Below are 19,836 nucleotides of genomic sequence, written 5' to 3' on the forward strand. Positions count from 1 at the left end.
TTTACAGGCTTTTTCTAGCCTCCAGTCCCTATTCTCCTTCAAGCAAGCACAGGAGACACCAGGTATACAGAGGTAAGGGGAGAATTTGCAGAGCAGTAAGGTGTTCTTGCTGCACTTCCAGGTCTATTCTGGAAGAAAAATGTACCCTTAGAAAGCGAGCTTACCTTGTAACAGCACAAGAATAACTTAAAATGGGGTAGTTTGCAACACTTACCGCTTTTCATTAATCAGTAACAGCTGAAGTTAACTAATGGCCCTACTACCGGCTGCAACAGGCCATGGGGTGTACAGCATTTTGCAGGCATCAGCAGGCAGCGACCAGCCAAGTCGCTGCACATACAGGCAAGGCCCTCAGAATTCAGTCCAGCTTCCCTTATTTGCTGGATGATGAACATAGAAGTTCAGCTGTACGTGTGTACTTACACTGTTAGTATGAATCTTAATTTGTTTTTTATACTCTGCAGCATTTATAGAGATTTAACACATGCTTAGTGTCAAAACACCTTGTTTTTTATTTTCATATCCTTTTTGAATCAGGTTAAGCTGTAAACAATTTCTTTTTCAATTGAATACTGCCAGCTAGAATGACTTCCATTCATGCATCACTGAAAACAAAAAGGGTATTTTTCCTTAAGCATAGACTTTTCTTCTTTAAACAATGTCACTTTATACAGAAACCAATAGCTAGATTCGATGCACCCTGATTAGTTGTGTAAACAGATAACCCTCCAAAAAAACCTCGTCAACAGAAGTAAGAGGTTGGTTCCTTCATAGAATGGAAATTAAAATTTCTCCTGACTTGAGGTTAACATGCGCAGGAGTCTAGAGCGTGGCACATAAATCCATCTAGGAGGTGTATAAATTGCACTGTATCTGAATTAACAAAGTTATGCATAATGAAATGCACAGTTTAAATTCATGCTAGAAAGCATTTTTCAATATGAAGTGGCAGCCAACTGGCAACCATAACAGTTAGGTTCTGCACCATCATTTATGGCATTATAGATAACTATTACATATAGCATACTTTAAAACCCTGAAGGATTGTGTTACTTGAAACATTCTCCAGGCAGTCATTTGGTATGAAACACTGGGAGAAAGACTAAAGAGCTTGCCATCTTATACCGATTATGGTACCTTTAACTTTTATGAAGTAGATCAGATATGATGTGTATTTCACAGTAACAAAGTTGCTTTAATGCCTTTTCTCCAACAGTAGGATTGTGTTAAGATGTTTCTGCCCTCAGATCACCATTGTCCTGGTGGTTTTCCCTTTTCTTAGTGTGGGTAACTACATTGAGCACTTTTCCTGGTTTTAACTATTCATCAGTCCTTTCAGTATATCTTCGGAGAGTTCCAGCAGAGGGAGTTCAGGGGACGGGATGTCCAGGGGGGGAAGGTTGGGTATTGGAATGTCCTTTGCCTTCCCAGCAGCTGTTGCAAACTTCTGCCAACTTGCAGCTGAAGAAGTAGTTTCTGAGTGTTGCTGCAGACCCCACAACTCTGACTTCTCAACAAAGTCAGCATCTACATCCAGCTCCTTTTCTACTGGAGATTTTTGGAGTCTAGCTCTTTCTGCTTTTAACTGCTTATTCTCTCTCCTTAATCTCTCATTTTCTGCTACAAGAAATTCTATGTGCCGTTTCAAATCTGCAATTTTGGTTGCCTGCTCTTCTATTATTGTTTTGTCATCTTTTGGAGCTTTACTCCCAATACATGCTTCCACCGGCTCCTTTTTTTTCTGAAGCAGAAATAATAGTGTATCCGGGTCCCTGTCGAAGACACTCTGAATATCCTGTGGATGTTTCTCTGTGGAAGGGCTGTATCTCTGAGTAACAGGAACCAATATATTTTGATCATCAGAGTCTTCAGCAGATGGCTTATGAGAAGTCTGAAGATGTGCAGCTATTTCCTTGTCAGCATTCTGCTGGGCCTTCAGCTTTTCCTCCCTCTTTGCCCTTTTCCACCTCTCCTGGATGAGCAGTAACTGTTTCACGTGACTATCCCTTTGTAATTCCAGTGATAGCTGAGCCTGAGTAAGAACAAGATTAAACAATTTAACTGCTGATCCCTTATCCCATCTGAATATTCATGCATGTAAAGTTACATGTAGGTAAATATTTACATAAATAGCATCACAGCATGCCTGAGGGAGAGTGAGGCGTTTTTGTTATTCAGATACTAGATCCAACAGGAAGTGCTCTCTGCTTGTGCAATGCAACAGATGCAGCTATGTCACCCAAATTTGGCATAACTGCTGGTATTGCGAAGGAGTGAGTTAACCTTTAGTCTTTTTGTTTTTTGTTTTTAAGTCACTAACCAGGCTGCAATACCTCTGAGTGGAGGTAGGAGGAATTAAACTGACCTATGACCAACACCCATAAGGAAGAGATTCACTTGGCATGCACAGCCACACTTCAGCTAAGTAATACAAACTATTTGTATGCTTCTGCCACGTTATCTGTGTAGATGTATTAATAACACCCAACACTAAGCAGAAAAGTGTCTAAGGCCAGACATGGTCCCAAATGATTCGCCCATATTTAAAAAAGGGGGCAGCATGGTCCTTACCCAGGAACCACCTGGGTAAGAGGCTATAATTTTTCCACAAGAATGACCCTTTGGTGGAAAGACAGATGTTCAGTCTCCAAGGGTTATTTGTTTCAATAATACTGGGTAACTCAAAGCCTGATGCTACAGAAGTGCAGATAGATTTATGCAATGAATAAGGAAAGGTGTAGGGCTGATATTCTGGAGATCCCCTAGTTACGATGAGTGAAACCAAAATTACAGACTGTAGGTGAGATACTCAGCTTTGTGTCTCAGCAAAACAGCCTAAGTGTCTCACAGCAAAAGTTAAACATGAAACTAGTTTTATCACCTACTTAAAGATGTCTTGCAGACTAGAAACCATTGTAGAAGAATCCTTGGATGGATTAGTAGTTCTGTTGTCCCTGCTCCACGTAAACTTGGAAAAACACTCAAGGAAGACTGGAAGCATTGCACTTCTAAAACTCCTGATGCAGTTGCCATGGGTTCAGAAAACTATGCAGAGGCTAATGCCCAAGAGGGGTAGGAAGAGTCAGGGCACAATATGACACACAAGCACACAACAGAGCTATGGCAAATTCTTGTGTCTGCTGCATTTTGGTCTCACCTGCTCTGACTGGGTCAGCTTCATCGCGTCTGTAAGGTATGCTGCAGAAAAGAAAATTGATAAAACACTTAAGACAGGGTTACAAAACCTGAACATTTCCATAAAAATTAAGAAAGGGCTTCAGAGCTTCTGTATTTTGAATCCCCTCATAAAAGCAGCAGTCCAGAGGCAAAGTATTTACCAAGTTACAGTGACTGGAAACACCTGCTGTTTTTCAAAAGTCTGAAAAAATTACTGTAAGATCATGTAATATACCCTACACTCTTCCCATGGCATCCTGTCGGCTCAGCTTGTTCCAATTTGTTTTTCAGAGGAGGAAAGCAGCCATTTCCAGAAAATCTCAAAACCACTTTCCCATGAAGGGAAGAAACACAGCTGAGGACCAGACTTTTAACATATAAGCATTTTAAGACAAAATGCGGTAAGTAAAATCCTCTCACTCATGGCACACCAGTATTATGAAGTCATGCTTTTAAATTATATTCTTGATTAAGAGGTATAGTCTGTAGTTCCCCATCTTTTTAATCAACGTGCTGGCTTAGACTCAGAGCAGCACTTTAGACTTTGAGCATATCTTGCTAGTGCTGAAAACGACAATGTATAAGAAATTCTTAACCATATTTGGAAGGATGTAAGATAATGGCATAGAATCATCAGACAAAGAAAAGCAAGAAACATGCAATGCAGTTTTGGGTTTTGTCTTGGTATATGAAGTGAAGGAAACCAATCAGAAAAGTCTGCCTATTAGAATGCAAATGCTCTCCCTCATTGCTTTGAGTATGCATAAATACCAAAGAAATGATCAGTTTCTCATTTTATGGGGTTTTCTAGTATTTATGAATGGCAAGTGAGAACGCCTGGTATCTAGGTTACAATGTTCGGAGTAGCCACTTATTTTGTCTCCACACAAGCCCTGTCACTGGAAATGTCCTACTTGTTGCACCAATTAAGACATCCTCTTTCTTCTTCTGCCAAGCAGTTGCTGTGCTGTCAGGCAGCTGAGGGACTCCAACACAAATAATTAAGCATGACCAGTTAAATTGACAGGTAAGAGCACAAAGTCTCACTTAGGAGAGGCTGTCAGTCGCAGGGTCAAGGCCTGTGATGCAATCTGCCATTTTGCTTGAGTTCTGAGAAAGCTGAGTTCATCACCTGTTCTTAGCGCTATTGAGTCAATCATTAGGAAACGGAAGTAAGTAAACTTCCGTAAGCAAATATTTGTCTAAGTATTTGCTTAATCAACAGAGAAAGCAGGTGACTTCAGCTATGAAAGCAGCGAAGAAAATACAAAGTGTGAAGTGAAACTGGGTTACAGCGGGTCTCCAACTTCAGTTCGTGCAGGACACAAGGTGTTGTGTCCATCCTGAGTCAAGAACTGCCCTCGAAGTGACAACCACCCCCAATGAAAACAACTTTGGAAACGTCTGACTTTAGCCGCTCATATTAGAAAAAAGTTTCCAAAAGGATGCTTAATTTGGGCTGAAAACGGAATTCACATTTTACGAATAAAAATTTTGCAAGTAACTAGATATTCTACCTACATGAGGCATGCAAATCCAGAAATTTATTTTAAGAGCCGGAATGTGAGAAATACCTACTCACCAGCAGCTTTTTTGTGACAAGAAATTGCTTCTTCATATTTCCCTGCTGCCAACAAACGGTCTGCTTTTCTGCTCTGCTGGTGAGCCTTAAAATAAGAAGAACAGTACATTGATGAGGGTTAACTGACAAATAGTTATACCCATTTTAAAAGTAATCAGTACACCTAAGAAACCTGTACCGATTCCAATTCTCAGGCTTTTAGGCTCAGATCTCCCACTCGCTTCCAAGCTTTATAATTTGATTTCTTCCTTAATACTACCTTTCAAGAATCTGTATTGTACAGGTAAGAAGTGAGGCTGGTTAATGCAGCAAAGATGGTGTGTACACAACAAAATCCTTTTGAAGCTGCTCCTCAGAAAGTACACATTCTCCTTTATAGGCAGACATTTAGTGTAGGCGTGTAAAAAGACCTGTAGGCAATAAGAAGTTATGAGAGGCTGTAAGTATTTAGGACCAATTTATCTGGCAGAATTCAAGATATCTGAATTACGTTACAGCTGGTTTGACATTTTCTGCTGCCCCAAGCCCAAGAGGCCTTGCCTCTTGGGTGAAGAAATTACAAAAGATCTTTGGATTTTATTTTTTTCTTTGTTTGCAGCTTACACCAATTAATGGAAGCGTCACAGCCACGGTTAAAGATATCAAAGTCACGTTGTTGCTGTACAACAGTTAAGTCTATACTACTATTTGTAAGCCACTAATGTAAACTACTAAGATAAACTAAGGATGTTGCTGAAATCAAGCAACTGATGCAAGTATTTGCATATGTTTTAGTGAGAAACAGTATTGCATAACCAGCACTGCGACATTCATGAAAGCAAGTCTTTTTGTCATTACTACAAGACACAAATTTCATGGTACTTCCTACAAGACAAGCTGTGTAATACAAAAAGCTACAGTCACTAACTGGCAAGACTGTCAGTAACACAGACTATTCATGACTGCTTTACTACCTGTTGAGTTTAAAGTAAACAGACACCAGGTACTGGGCACTGACTGTGAAACAACACAACACTTGTGACTCTGAAGAACATGTTTGCCTGTTTCTTTGTTTGGGGTTACTGTTTCTCAATAAAACCTTTACCAAACCTATACTGACTGAACCTGTAGGGGAAACAGAGCTGAAAGCCTTGAAATCTGCTTCTCTAATTCTGCTTCTGACACATACAAATTCTCTATTCTCTCCTTTCACTCAAATAAAAGCATAAGACACATCAGACTTGAGATGTCTGACGAATAAACATCACCAACTCAATTTAAGCATGTGCAGGATCAACATAAAAATGAGTGCATTTGTCCATATCCTAAGATGTTAGAATGGCTGGTTCCCTACCGGTCTTATGGAAATAACACTTTTCCCTGTCTCCTGAAGTGCCGGTAGAGGCATCAAAGGTCAGATAATCCAAACAGGACGGTAACACAATTCTATCAGAACTAACATCATACTAGTACTAATGCCCACTTAAAAAAAATAAGTTCCAAAAATGCAGGTCAATTTGTCACCTTTGTCCTCCAAACTGACTTATCACCTACAGTGTTACAGTAACTTCCATTTTCTACCAGAATTTTAGCAGCTCTGACACCACAAAAGAGAATGACTTCTACAGAAAACACTCTTTTGGGCAACAGCTGCTCTTAAGCAATTCCTAACAGTTGTATCACTGCATTTAGACATTTGGCTTTTCTAAAACTGATTTCATAGGCTCCAATGGAGCGTTCTTAAAACAAAACCACCACTAACCACGGCTCCTTGACTCTTCACAACAAATCTTTTGGTTATATTCTTCTTCTTCACCTCCATTCAATCCTCAGAGCACTGTCAGCATTCCCTGTTTCTTCTGCCCTGAGGGTAAATAATCTCAGAAGAGGAAGTGTTTTTGTATTGGAAAAATCACCTATTTTATGGCCTTTTTCCATGGACTCCTACAAATGACATATGCCAGAAAGATAAACTCATTTCCCCCAGGAATGAACAAACGGTATCAGCTCATCTGGAGCCATCTCCTTGGTTATTCATGGCAGCTCATCCAGTTACAAATTAGCTATGTCAAGGACATAAAAACACCTGAGCTAGCTCCTTGCAAAACAATTTTTTTTCAATATATCAGTACTGACACAGCTGCTTCTACAAACTGGCTGGGCAGGTCTAAAAAAAACAGCGAAAAAAGAAACAGGTTAGCTCAAGACAGAAGAGCTAAAGAAGCAGTTCAACAAGCCAGGGGCCTGGCCCTATTTGTTAGTTTCTACCTATAAGAATTTGAGTGTGTTTTCACTGGTTATTTTCATATGTTTTAAACTACTGGAGCATGACCTTACTCAAATCACTTAGGCACATGCAGAACATCTGAGGACAGTCAGTTGTTATTTGATTGAGCAATTAAATTATTTCCATTCTCAACTAACTCCCAGTGAAGCTGAAGGGACTCCGAAGAAGTTGGGCTAGACTGTGAATAAAATTAGGAAAACAACAGTCCGGAGATGCTAGCAAAAAGAAAAGCTAGGATCCTCTAATTGCAAGGTCAAAATGCCTTCCTTGCTTGACATCTAAATATATAGATGTCAGGCCATCTTAATCCGATGCAGAGCAACAGACTTCCCCAGTGGAAACAACACAAACTGCAGCAGAGAAAAATCAGTTTCAGCACAGCCTTGAGTGAGAAAGCAAGGTGATTTGCAGTCAGTCCGGGGGGTGGCATTCCTTACTTTGTATGTTTTCCTGCCAGTTTGACAAGGAAATATTTGCTCATTTATTCCACCCTGTATTTGTTCCAATTAGCTGACTGTGGAAGACCAAGGAATTTCTTCCTTTTTCAGAGCAGATTATTTATCATTAGCAGTTTGAGGAAATTAGTGGTGCTGGTTCCCCACAGCAAGTGATAAAGCTGCAGCAGAAGTACTTGGATGCTTAATAGCCATGTATCATGGATAAGCTTCTACTTCTTGTCTAGTCTGCTGGTTTATTCTTAGTGCTCTGTTACGCTTAGCCACACGGCATCCAACCATTGTTAGCAAATCTATTTTGAAACTGGTGTAGCCTGTATCCCATTATAAAACTGGCAATGGAAGAATTTGTCCTATATCTCAAGTTTATCCTGGTCTGATGTCATGCTAGAGGAAGGTGTTTACACCAACAATTCTGGAGCTGCTATGCTCGTTCCCAACAGATTCATGCAGGACCACTCTGACTTTGGTCCTGCTGCTGTGATGATTACAGAAACAGATGCTGCATAACTGTAGTGGGTTTATATATCTGATTTATCTTTCCTCTTCCAGGTGCAGTGCTGGAAATGAATGTGGAATGTGGTGTAAGAATAACTATAATTTATTAACGAGCTATGGAATTGAAGGGGGGAAGCAGGTCAACAAGTACTTGCAGATGTCCCTCCCAATCCAGACGAGCAGGATTTCCCAGTAGGCAAATGGACAGGTGTAACAACTCAGCTCTTGTAAGAGGAAGCGGGTGTGAGTGAAGGATGACCAAGCTATAAAGCTTCCTCACCTTGCTTTAGCATATTCAGTTTTTAAGGGATTGCATGTGACTCATTGCATTACGTGATCCACTCTGCATCACCTACAGAAGCAGCTAAGCTAGACAGCTTTCTTCAAAATTTCCAACTGTTGCTGAGATGATAAGGGATGGCACCTGGATTTATTTGTATTGTTATTCCAAAGAAATGTTCCTATTTGATTCTCCATCCAGCTAACCCAAACTATTGCCTATATAATCTCTGAGCAGCAGAACTTAAAAAAAAAAATCAAACAGCCCTGTAAAGCAGCAATGCAGCTTTCCTCTTTACCTAGAGGTTTCTTTAGCAGCTCAAAAATCAACACCCAACTTGGTTTTTTTTTCCCAATATAAACTAGACAATGATGTGACTGCAGGCCATGAGAAACTAAGCCAAAGGGCCACTTGCCAGATTTCTTATTATTCCCTCAAATGAAAAAAATAAAAACGCTAGTTTTCTTTCTAGAGTCTGTGCAGCATTACCACTTAAAGGATTACCACCATATGATCCTAGCTTCGGGTGGGGAGGAAAAAAGAAAAGAAAAAAAGCCGCTGCTTTTCCCATATGATTCTAGTTGATGGCTAGCTAGTATAGAAGGAAGAGTAACAGAAAAAAACCTGTTCAATTCTACCATATTTTGGAAAGGTAGATGTAGTACTACTCATTTGCAAATAGGGTAAGTCTACTATCCTCTCCTAGGAGCAGTAATTTGCAACAGTCCTCCTGTAGCTGAGATGGATAGTCTTCTGGATGTTTTGGTTATCCCTGTTCCTCTAATGGGAACAGCTCTTCACTGGACAAAGCCCCTTGCACAAGACATTAAGCTTACAGCCACTTCTGTTTGTTGTAAGGGACTCTTTAGAAAGCAATATATTTTAATATGATTATGAAGCACAGATTACAGTGCCTTAGTTGCTATGATAAAGTTACAAATAAAGGTAGCAAAACCCAGCTGCTAAAATGATGGGGCCTGAGGAAAGCTAACTGCAAAGAAGCTGCTGCTTACATCATCCATTTTATGCTACAGACTGTAGATGCCAGTTATCTTTGCCAGAAGGGATCAATACCTATGCTCTCTTACTGCTGAAAGCAAAGATGAAGGTATTTTTTTTCAGAGATGAGGGATTTGTTTGGGGATTTGTTTCCTTAAGGATATAGGGGCATTTTTCGAATAATGTATATGGGAGAAGGGAAGAGTCAGACATCAAGTGTTCCTTCAAACCACAGTGTTTCTAGATGTACTGTTGGGACACAGATAAAACTGATCTTTCCCCTTTACTGTACCTGTTTAGTGCCTGCCTGGAAACTAATACACAGCTATATGAAATGCACCTGACTGCACTGGGCCAGTGTAATAAAATACATTCCTTCTTCATGGCTTCTGTTAACGGTAGAATCTGAAAAGAGACCTGTATTATTTGACATCATATGTTCAACTGGAGGATTAGTACTAACTTGCCATGTTGTTTTAACCTCTTTCGGACCTCACCCACTGTTTATGTCCACCTTCCATATTTCTGGGTGACCATTTTGACAGCAATTCTTGATGAGTGCTGGTCTGATGGGCAGCTGAAACACATGCTTCTCATTTAGAGGGTTTTCCTTATGCAAATTTGTGTCAAGAGGAAGAGGATCTCATGTTTAAGATGAAGTAAGACTGTAGAGCTGATCATTATTTCCAGCATATGGTGAAGCTTTCGAACATGATGAACTTGTTCTTGTAGATCTACTGATGTGGAAACCAAGTAATCCAAGTAGTTAATGTTGCAAGTTTCTGGCCTGTGAAAAAACTGACATAATCCTTCCTCATCTTATCCAAACCAACCTCCAAAAGCATTTGAATTGGAGTGATGCCACTGAGGGAAACAATCTCTGTCTTTCCATGATAAGAGTGTTGAACCAATGTACTCAGCAAACTGCTACTGCCTTGATGAATCCATGGCTGTATATCACCATGTGCCAAGGATTTTATGATCAGTGTCAAACACTCCACCAGCTCTTGACAGGAACTGATGCTTTTCATTTTGCACCACAATTGTTCAGCAAAATCCAGGTCTCACTCACTGAAAACTGATGTTATTGAACTGCCCACTGCAGCAGCATCAGATTTGATTTTCACTGTTTCATTCCTGTTTCCAGATGTACAATATCCATCCATCTTCCTCTTTAAATCAGTCAGAAATTCCTGGACCAGTTCAACAGCTGATTCAGGCTCCAAAGGCTCAGGCCACTCAATCACACCCATCTTCAAACCTTCAGCCAAAGCAAGAACTGCAGTTCTCTGTACACCCAACAGACAGGACTTCTGGAGTCCCCAGGCTCCAGCATAATATTCAGCGTGGCAGCTAAAGTTACAGGGGGCATCTCCAGAATCTTATCTACAGTATTCCATGTCATATCAACATATATGTTGCTTTCAGAGTCTCCAATTTTGTCCTCTATTGAGGGAGCTCTAAGAACCTCCAGTTCTTGTGTCCAGTTCTTGGCCCCTCAGTTCCAGAAGGACAGGGAACTGCTGGAGAGGGTCCAGCGCAGGGCAACGAAGATGATGAAGGGAGTGGAGCATCTCCCTTATGAGGAAAGGCTGAGGCTGCTGGGGCTCTTGAGCCTGGAGAAGAGGAGACTGAGGGGTGACCTCATTAATGTTTACACATACATAAAGGGTGAGTGTCAGGAGGATGGAGCCAGGCTCTTCTCGGTGACAACCAGTGGTAGGACAAGGGGTAATGGGTGCAAACTGGAACACAAGAGGTTCCATTTAAATTTGAGAAGAAACTTCTTCTCAGTGAGGGTGACAGAGCCTGGACCAGGCTGCCCAGGGAGGTTGTGGAGTCTCCTTCTCTGGAGACATTCAAACCTGCCTGGGTACCTTCTTGTGTAACCTCATCTGGGTGTTCCTGCTCTGACATGGGGAGTGGACTGGATGAGCTTTTGAGGTCCCTCCCAATGCCTGACATTCTGTGATTCCGTGGAGTGCATGGTGCATTGCTGCCATATGGTACCAAACAGTGCTAAGTATCTTCTGTGTGGATGTTTACAACAGCAGGCCACAAAGGGTGGGATGATGTGGTGCACCATTGCTCCTTCCACTGCACAAATGTTCGGTCAGTGCTAGACACAGAAGTCTCTTTCAAGCACGTTCTTAACAGGAAATCACAAATTTAGAAAGGTTTGAATGCATATGTCTGCATATGCATTGAAAAATGGAACTAAGAGAGAATACAAGTGGAAAACAACCTGAGAGGTCCAAAAATAAATCATTGCCATATTTTTTGGAGTGCAATCATGATGAATAAGACTCAGGGTGACTATGGAAAAATGCTTGCATTTACACTAAAAGTGAAAATAATAGCAAGTTCTACTGTAACATGCTAAATAACAGGAAAATATGTGCCGCTAAGCCTAAAGAAACGGTAATGTGTAGCTTTATCAACAGAAGCAAGCCTCCTTAAAAATACTCCTTGTATTCTGTAGAGAAAGGTAGAGAGAAGGAGAAATAAAACATGGCAGAACTCATTGTGGCTGCTCAAGCAACACCACTAGCCACATGCTATCTCAATTTTCTGTCTTTGAAAGCTGGTACTTAGCAAGGTTGACAGAACAATGACTCAACTGTAAATTACAGGTGAGTGTAACTATAGAGCAAAACAAGTACGCGAAATGCTCATGAGAATGTATTCTCACTATTAACAGCCTCTTCACTTTGTATTGAACTGTAAATATGTTGAAATTCAACTTGCTTGTAAGCAATACTATTAGAATTTAAATAGATGGGCAGACAAGGAACCGGTTGTTTAGGCAACCAACATTAATTCACCAAATAGCTCTAATTGACTGCGTGTGTGTTCCCAGCCTATTCCAAATGTAAGATAAAATGGTTAGCCTGAGCTCCTCACCATGCAAATACAACTAAGAGATCTGGAATGACACCAACTCACATTCACACTGCTCATGTTAGGTGGAGTCTTCAAAACCCCATCCAGGAATACTGCAGTTCTTTCCTTGATCACCTGCAACTTCATTAAGGTCTGTTCTCCTTTAACTAATGCATAGTCAAATCAACCCCATCCTCTTCCTTTTCATTCATTTAGTACGATAAAAGCATTAAATGCTTCAACTTGCCTGTCAGAGCCGTTTTGTCTACCTACAGTTCTCAGCAGCTTTGGTACTGCTTTTCTTGTTCCCACATACAGTGCTGCAGCTGGCACTACACAAGCCTTCCTAACTGGAGGTTATGAGCTAAATGAGAACAGTCCCACTGCCCTGATAATAAACAAAACCAATCTCACTCCTATATGTAGCCCTAAACCACATGGCTCAAGCTGTTACAGCCACCGAGCTAACCCTCAGTAGGGATAACTGAATCAGCACAACAAATGGTCCAGTAAACAAACTATTCGAGGACTGACAATTTCAAATGAGTGCGGCAGAAACACTTCAGCCCAACCTCAGTGCCTTGCTTCCCTGGGCCTCTGTGAGTTGGGTCTTTCAACTGTTGAGTACGCTTACTCAGAGCTGAACTGCATGACTCAATGACACACATCATGCCAGCGTGACGCAGCGGAAAGGCACTGCTGGTAAGTACCCAAATGGCACAGATGCCAGTGAGGAAATAATGCTTCTGTCAACCACCCCAGCTTGGCTAATTATGTTCTTGACTGGAAGCAAGGTGTTGTATGTGTAACATGCAACAGTTTTGTATTGTGCTTTAACAGTGGTTGTATGACTGAACACAATGCTGTTGAGCTTTTCTAAGGAGACTATTACTGATCTGGCTGTTCAGCTGAGTATCTGATGCATCACCTCAGTCACTTTACTCAGATATGCTGCTGCCTCTGTGGGTTCACATCTTATATTTCCACCACCACGGTAAAAGCAGACTTTGTGTTAGGCCTGTGTATATAATTATATTTCCACTTTTATTACCTAAAAGTTTGTTTTCTCTAGTTTGAGTTCAGAACTGAGTGCATCTGCCTCTCTTTTTTTCATTTTAGATTGGAAGAGCAATTATAGCAGCTTTCAGATCAAGCTTTATTAGGAGGAAAAAAACCACAAACAACAAAAAACAAACAAAACAACCAAAAAACACCACCAAAACCAAACAAAGACAACAAACTGGATTTAGCGGATGTTTCTGTAGATTAACACAATATTGCTGTTTTTACAGTCAAAGTAACAGAGGTGCAGGCTGGCATTAGGTCTCAAACATATTTGCCCATGTGGTTTAAATCCTTTGGTCTCTGGTAAATGTTCCTAGATGCTCCTCCTACACTTCCATATTGTATATTTATTCTGCTTGTTATTTTGCCCTTGTGTGGATGCAGTATTTGCCTCACTTCCAAACCAGTTCTTCAAATAGGTCATTGATTGGCTTGCACTGGAATGGTTGCTACCAATGGCTTACAGCATTAACATTAAAAGCATCCATTATATGAGATTCTTGCAGTACATATTCTGTTGTGTTATTTTCACTCCAGCCACTGGTCTGTGCTTTCTGGTTTTCATTAAAAAAATCAGCTCCTTAAGCTGAGTCCCTTACACTGCAAGAAACTTATAGGGAATAGATATTCACCAGATTTTGGATTGTATTTTATTATAAACTATACAAAGTGCTATTACCTTGTAGGAAGAATACAAGATAGAGGTGGTATGTCTCCTTAGCAAATATTCTGTAGGAAGATATTGAGGTATTAAAGTAAAATCTGCAGAGTTATGAAGTCCTGGGTGTCAGACTATTCAATGAGCAGCTTCCTTTTTAGTCTCTTCTTGAGGCTGATACTATTTGCCTCATATTTTTATTGTGTTACTTCTAAGCTTCTGGTGGTCAGCAGTGCACTGTTGTGCTTCTTAACTGATATCTTCTGCTCCTATACCTAAGGTTAAAATTATCGCTGGATGCAAGATCAGAATCTTCTGCTTAAACCCAGATGGCAGCAGGAATTGCCCCTACAGTAAGTAGGTAGCACAGACAAGCTCTAAACTGCACTTTTTTATGGAGTGTCTTTTTTAATGAGATTTCTTGCTTTTGCAGTAAAAGTTTTAATCTGTGAAAGAATGTCTTTGTTTATGGCACTGGGTTATGCATGAAACACGTGTTCAGCTGTACTAGACATCTCCTATATGATTACCTGCCAGTGCAGGGACTGCACTTAGTCCACACCAGTTTTAAGTTCCACAGTACAACCTACATATTTTACTTGTAGGGTTGAAGAACTGGCTTCCTTAATAGTGAAAGCATAAGGATTAGGGCTTTAACCCATTCGTTCATGATTAGATGTTGTTTCTCATCTGCAAAGCATACAACACACATAGTATGGAGAGAGAAGAAGGGTACGGACAAAATGAATGCTCAAGTAGCAAGGCTGCCCCAAAACACCTTCCCATGGCTCTAACAACTCAGAAGGTGGCAGCAGATTTTGGAAAAGTTGTTTGACTTTATTCCTAAATGAAGAATCGCTGAATACAGTGAATACCTTAAGGACAGCTTAGTAGAAAAAATCAAATCAGCAGTCAATATTGTAGCACAAGCCCTAGAAAGGTTAAAAGAAGGAATTATAGGGTTAGACTTGGCGTGAGTATTTGTTAAGCATGCAATAACAGCACAGAATTTATACAAAAAAAGAATAACTTTTTAAAAGGAAAAAAAAGGGGTCTGAAGAACTAAACCCAAATTCTAAAAAGATAGGTCCATTTCTCATTGAAGTCATTAGACCTGAAGGTCAACAATTAAAACTTTCATTAAACAAAAAACATGAAACCACAGTAGTGGTGTGTTTTATTTTTAAGCAGATCTGGAAAGCAAATCAGTATTTGTCTAGTGCCATCTACAGAAGTAAATCAGTGAATTAGGAAAACCAAAATGTAATTACACTTAGGAAAAAGAAATATCATTGATAGTTTAACCCATTAGTTAAGATCCAGATGCATAAAAAGGAAAAGTGTTTTTCAGAAGGCAGAAAAATAATGTAATTGAAGTCAGCAGAATACAAGGTATTCCTGTAATTAGGAAGGCTAAGCAAACAGTCAATACAAGCGATTAAGTGCAGACCATGTGCTACATGCTGACAGAAAAACAATGACATTAGGATACTGCAAAACTACTAAGGATTTTTTTTTGTCAGATCAACTCCCCAGGAAAATAAGGACAGCATCTGTGCTTTACAGTAACTAAGACTAGATGCTCAAATGCACAACTAATGAACAAGTTTTACAGTACAAAGAAGTATAGCAAATACTAAGGAAATGCCTTAACTAAAGAGAAAACAATTTCACAAAAAATAGCAAGGTGTAATACACTGAAAGAAGGAAAATGTACATAAGTCACTGATAGCAGATAAATAAGTCTAAAGATTAGTCTATTCAAAACCATCTTGTAGTTTAGGGACTTTTTTGTTTATTTGGTTGGGTTTTTTTCCCCCCCTTCTCTCTGATGATTTGGCATCTTTGCAAAATGTTGTGTTTTTCTAATCCACAGGAACTAGACTTAAGTAAGAGATTTATAGGAGAAGCAAGTGAAATACATGACACTTGATAGTATCAAAAACTTAAATGAAAATTCTTATACTGGAGGTTGGCACCTTCCCTGACTGTTGTTGCAAATCTGAAACTCAGCTGCAGGGCAGGACTGTGTATAGAAGAGCTCTGTAAAACTCTAGTTACTCCTGTTCATGTCCTTGTAAAAATGTAGGCACGTTCTAACCATGGCACTGCACCCATTAAAGCTCTTGTCATGAGGAGTTTTCATGGTGCTTGACACAACCTGAAAAGACAGGTTATATTTCTATTTTTCTATGTAAGATGATCCATGACTACATTGTACACAGTTTCAATATAAGTTTTTGTATTATAGGATGCTTCTTAGAAGGAAGTGGGATATATGCACAGGCAACTTTGTAACTTTCTGTACAAAACTATATAAACCAACTTTTTTCCTGTATCATCCACTATGCAGCAGTGTCTTGATCTATCGCTACGACAGGTGTGGTAACTGCACACTCCTGTTGTGGTCAGAGGATCATCAACCAGGCTTCTTGTCACTTAGTAAGTGGTCTCAGGAAGAAACACTACTAACTGGTGATATCTGTGTTGTCACAAAACTGCTACTTTCAGCCACCTACTAGTTAATATTAAATTATTATATTCTCCTTAGAAGCTCATGCACTAGATCTACTTTTTAAAAGGTTTCTGCAGTGTAGATGAAACAGCTATAGTTTATCCCTCCTGCATTACTGTGGTACAAGTTTGTCTGACTTTAGACCCATCATATCAACACGTTACAAAAGCTTTCTACTTCCTGCTGTTCCGTATTTCAATCAGGCTTCCAGTGTAGAGAGTAAAAAGTCTGAGACAGCATCATGCAGAGCAGTTCTGCGCCCTTGGTTCAGATCTAAATAGATCATCTCCCCGCTACACTGTTAGCCCTAATTCCATGGCTGGTCTGCAATGCCAATTTTACAAGCTTTTCTGAAAACACAGAGAGCAATCCAGAAATACCTGACTCTGTATATAGCAGGCAACGGTTTGTCAGGGCTGACACCATGCTGGAGTAAATAAGCTTTGATTAAAAACTAAACTGACACACGTCTCTGAGGTTTGCATGGCAATGTCTAAACACTTTCTGGATCAAACTCGTTCCTGGAGGCACTACAGCTGTGTTCCTGGCTAATTGGACTACTGGACCAAAGCTAGTCTGCTAAGTGAATGCTCTGTGTATCACTGTATCTGAGGCACAGTCAAGACACAGCTTGGATCAAACCCACAAGGCAGTGGTGAATTAACTGTCCTTGACCCTAGATCTTGTCTATGTAACAGAAACATACCAAATTCGGCTATTTAAACTCTCGTTAACTTTCGTGAAGATGCATTTTTCAGACATCTGTGTTTCACTTAAAGCTCCTTACAGATTTGGTTTAAGCAGAGTAATTATTGATTTAAGATCTGAAAGCATTTCGCCTTCTGAAATTAAAAGAAGCATTTAGTAGTGGGTTCTGATAAGTCTCCAAAACTTTCTAAAATCGTGTAGCTATGGCCTGTATCATCTGAACGTTTCCTTCCAGAACTTCCCTTGCAGCTGCAAGTTGGGCTGCACTCAGCACCTTCTCCCCTCGTCAGCCCAAACGCGCCGCTGCGCGCTGTTCGGTTCTTTCCTGGACACCGCTTCCTCCGCCACCGGACCGGATCGTGGCGACCACAGCTTGCCCTCCCCGGGCCGCCTCCAGCCCGGGGCAGCCGCTCAGCCCCGCTCCCCGGCAGGCCGGCCAGGGCCCGGTGCGGCCGCGGCAGAGCTGGCACAAGCCCTGAACAGGTGCGGGGGGACAAGGGGGAGCAGAGAAGGCCCTATTTGCTATTCGAATGCCGCTTCTCCGTCCGGTTACCCACCGGAAAAAGGACAGGGGTGTCACCCTCTCCCCGCCGCCGCCTGAGGCCCGAGCGCGGTGGTACCGGCTGACAGGACATCCCCCCTCAACCCCGCGGCCGCGCGCTCACCAAGTTGAGGGGCCCCTCCATCACTTCCATGGACGGCGGGGGCTGCGGGCACATGGGCGCGGAGGCGGCCTGCTCGCCGCTCCCGGTGCCGCCGGCCCCCACCGCCCGGCCCGGCTCCCGGCGCCGCTCCTCCTGCGTCCCCGCCCCGGCGGGTTGTAAACACCGTGGCCGCTTCCGCCTGGCCCGTACCGGGCGGCGCCTCGCGAGAGCCCCCGGGTCGCGCGAGACTCCAGCGGCGTCGCCAGGACAACGGGCGCCGCTCCTGGCCCCGCCTCGCCAACGGCCGTCCTCGCGCCGCCACAACGACGGTCCGCGGGCCTCTCCGCTGAGGGGAGAGGGGGATCGGTTCGAGGGACCGGGCGAGCGGCTCCCGAAAGGCGGAGAGGTGGCGCCCGCGGCGGGGCACGGCCGCAGCCGGGGACTGGGGACACGCAACCGTGATTTCTTCAACACCCACCACCCATTTTCCACCAACCCCCCCGCTTTCATTCAGCGCTGCGTGTGGCGCAAGTCGTTGGTCTGTAGATGCGTGCGGCTTCTGGGAGGAAAAAAGCCAGCACGGCCATGGAGCGCGACAGGGCAGCAAGGTCGGTGCGGTGTCAGGTCACACAGGCGGCCAGCGGGGACAGGGAGCAGCCCTGCCACGGCAAAGGGACAACACCAGCCCCTGCCCCGAGAGCTGAGACCTGCCCTGGGCTGCTGCGTTATCCAGTACGAGCAACGGTGAGAGGGGCCGGGCTGTTAATTCAGCCCTGGGCACGCAGCTTGTCACAAGGGTGTCTCGTTCAGCTCTCTCCGTGAGGGGCAGAAGGAACAGCTGTTGCTGTTCGTGGCTTTTCATTGCAGGAATTGCACTGTGTGAGAGCAGGTGACAATGACAGCGATACCAAAAGTGCCATGTCACCGTGTATGTGCGATATAGTAGTAATAATTATTCAAAATAAACTTCATTGAGAAAGATCAGCTAAGCAGGGCACTGAACAGCAAATAAGCTCACCAGCTAACTTAATGAGCCCTATGATACTTATCCTTACAATGTTATGCTTTATGAAGATTATAGAGAAGAAAACTGCAATGAAGGGTACTTTCTTAGGTGCAACTAAGGATGGCATGAGTTCTTTGGAGCATGGCAGTAACAGACTGAACAGGGAACGAGGCCAAGAATAAAAGGGGAAAGAGGATCCAAGGTAAGGGGGGAGAGGAGACACCTAGAAAACAAGAAGTAAAAAAACCTAATTAGTAGCAAGTAAATAAAGTCCAAGATTCCCTTTGTAGATGTGATCCTCAGACATGAGTGGCGTCTGTGGGTCTCTGAGGGAGCCTACATGGCCTGATATGCCATAGCTCTCAGCCATCCCTGTGCTGTGGGGACTAGCTTTGCAACACAGGAGTGCTGGGGGGAATTTTCCTTCCAACATATGTGGTTAGACAAGATAGTTTCTTCAGGCCAGGAGCTTCCAAAAGATAGTTTGCTAGTTCCTGTTTTCATTTGCAATAATTTATCTATCACTTAGTTTAATTATATATCACCAAGTCAGATCCTATGTAGTCCAGAATGATTTGGATCTAGAGCCCGCTGATTGAATAGTAAATAGACGAAGTTTTTCTGCATCGATCATTAAAGGGATAGGTCAGCCTGGGTGAAGAAAAAAGGCTACTTGGCGTTCCACTGCCAGTATGTACACTCAGACATATAAGATCATAAAATGTAATTGCTTTGTTGTACCAAAATGTTGTGTTTTCCTTTCTCTTACACTCATGAAGAGGTAACATTTGTCATCTGAAGGAATAGGAGTATCTTGAGTCCCATCTTGACCATCCCACTTGGTCCCTGTTCCTCTTCATCATGATAAGCCCTTCTCTAGCCCTTAGCCCTGTGCTGCCTGGCCTTTTTCTCTCTGTTGCCGGTAGTGCTGCAATAGGAAAAAGTCTGCCAAAGGTCTTTACATCTGAGCACAAAACTTTGTTGTTCAATTGTTAATGAAGTTATGCTGAGTTAATGTATCACAATTTACTGATTTTCTTGCATCAGTATGTGAGATCTTACATACTTAGCTGGTTGATTATCCTTTTCTCTACTGCATG

The 19,836-nt window shown here is 42.0% G+C and overlaps 1 protein-coding gene and 1 pseudogene across 1 annotated transcript; both read right to left on the minus strand.

Annotated features, from left to right (window-relative positions):
• Nucleotides 1-488: 488 nt before the first annotated feature.
• Nucleotides 489-17,926, minus strand: NRBF2 (nuclear receptor binding factor 2). The gene is made up of 4 exons (XM_065843398.2): nt 17,752-17,926; nt 4,760-4,844; nt 3,158-3,198; nt 489-2,032 (listed from the first exon to the last, which is right to left on the minus strand). Exons 1-4 carry the CDS (start codon nt 17,803-17,805, stop codon nt 1,316-1,318), a joined length of 897 nt encoding a protein of 298 aa, XP_065699470.1. The 5' UTR covers nt 17,806-17,926; the 3' UTR covers nt 489-1,315.
• Nucleotides 9,176-17,721, minus strand: LOC136104240 (protein zwilch homolog pseudogene; annotated as a pseudogene).
• Nucleotides 17,927-19,836: the final 1,910 nt, after the last annotated feature.

Source organism: Patagioenas fasciata, chromosome 8, assembly GCF_037038585.1.
Source record: "Patagioenas fasciata isolate bPatFas1 chromosome 8, bPatFas1.hap1, whole genome shotgun sequence".
Taxonomy (NCBI): domain Eukaryota; kingdom Metazoa; phylum Chordata; class Aves; order Columbiformes; family Columbidae; genus Patagioenas; species Patagioenas fasciata.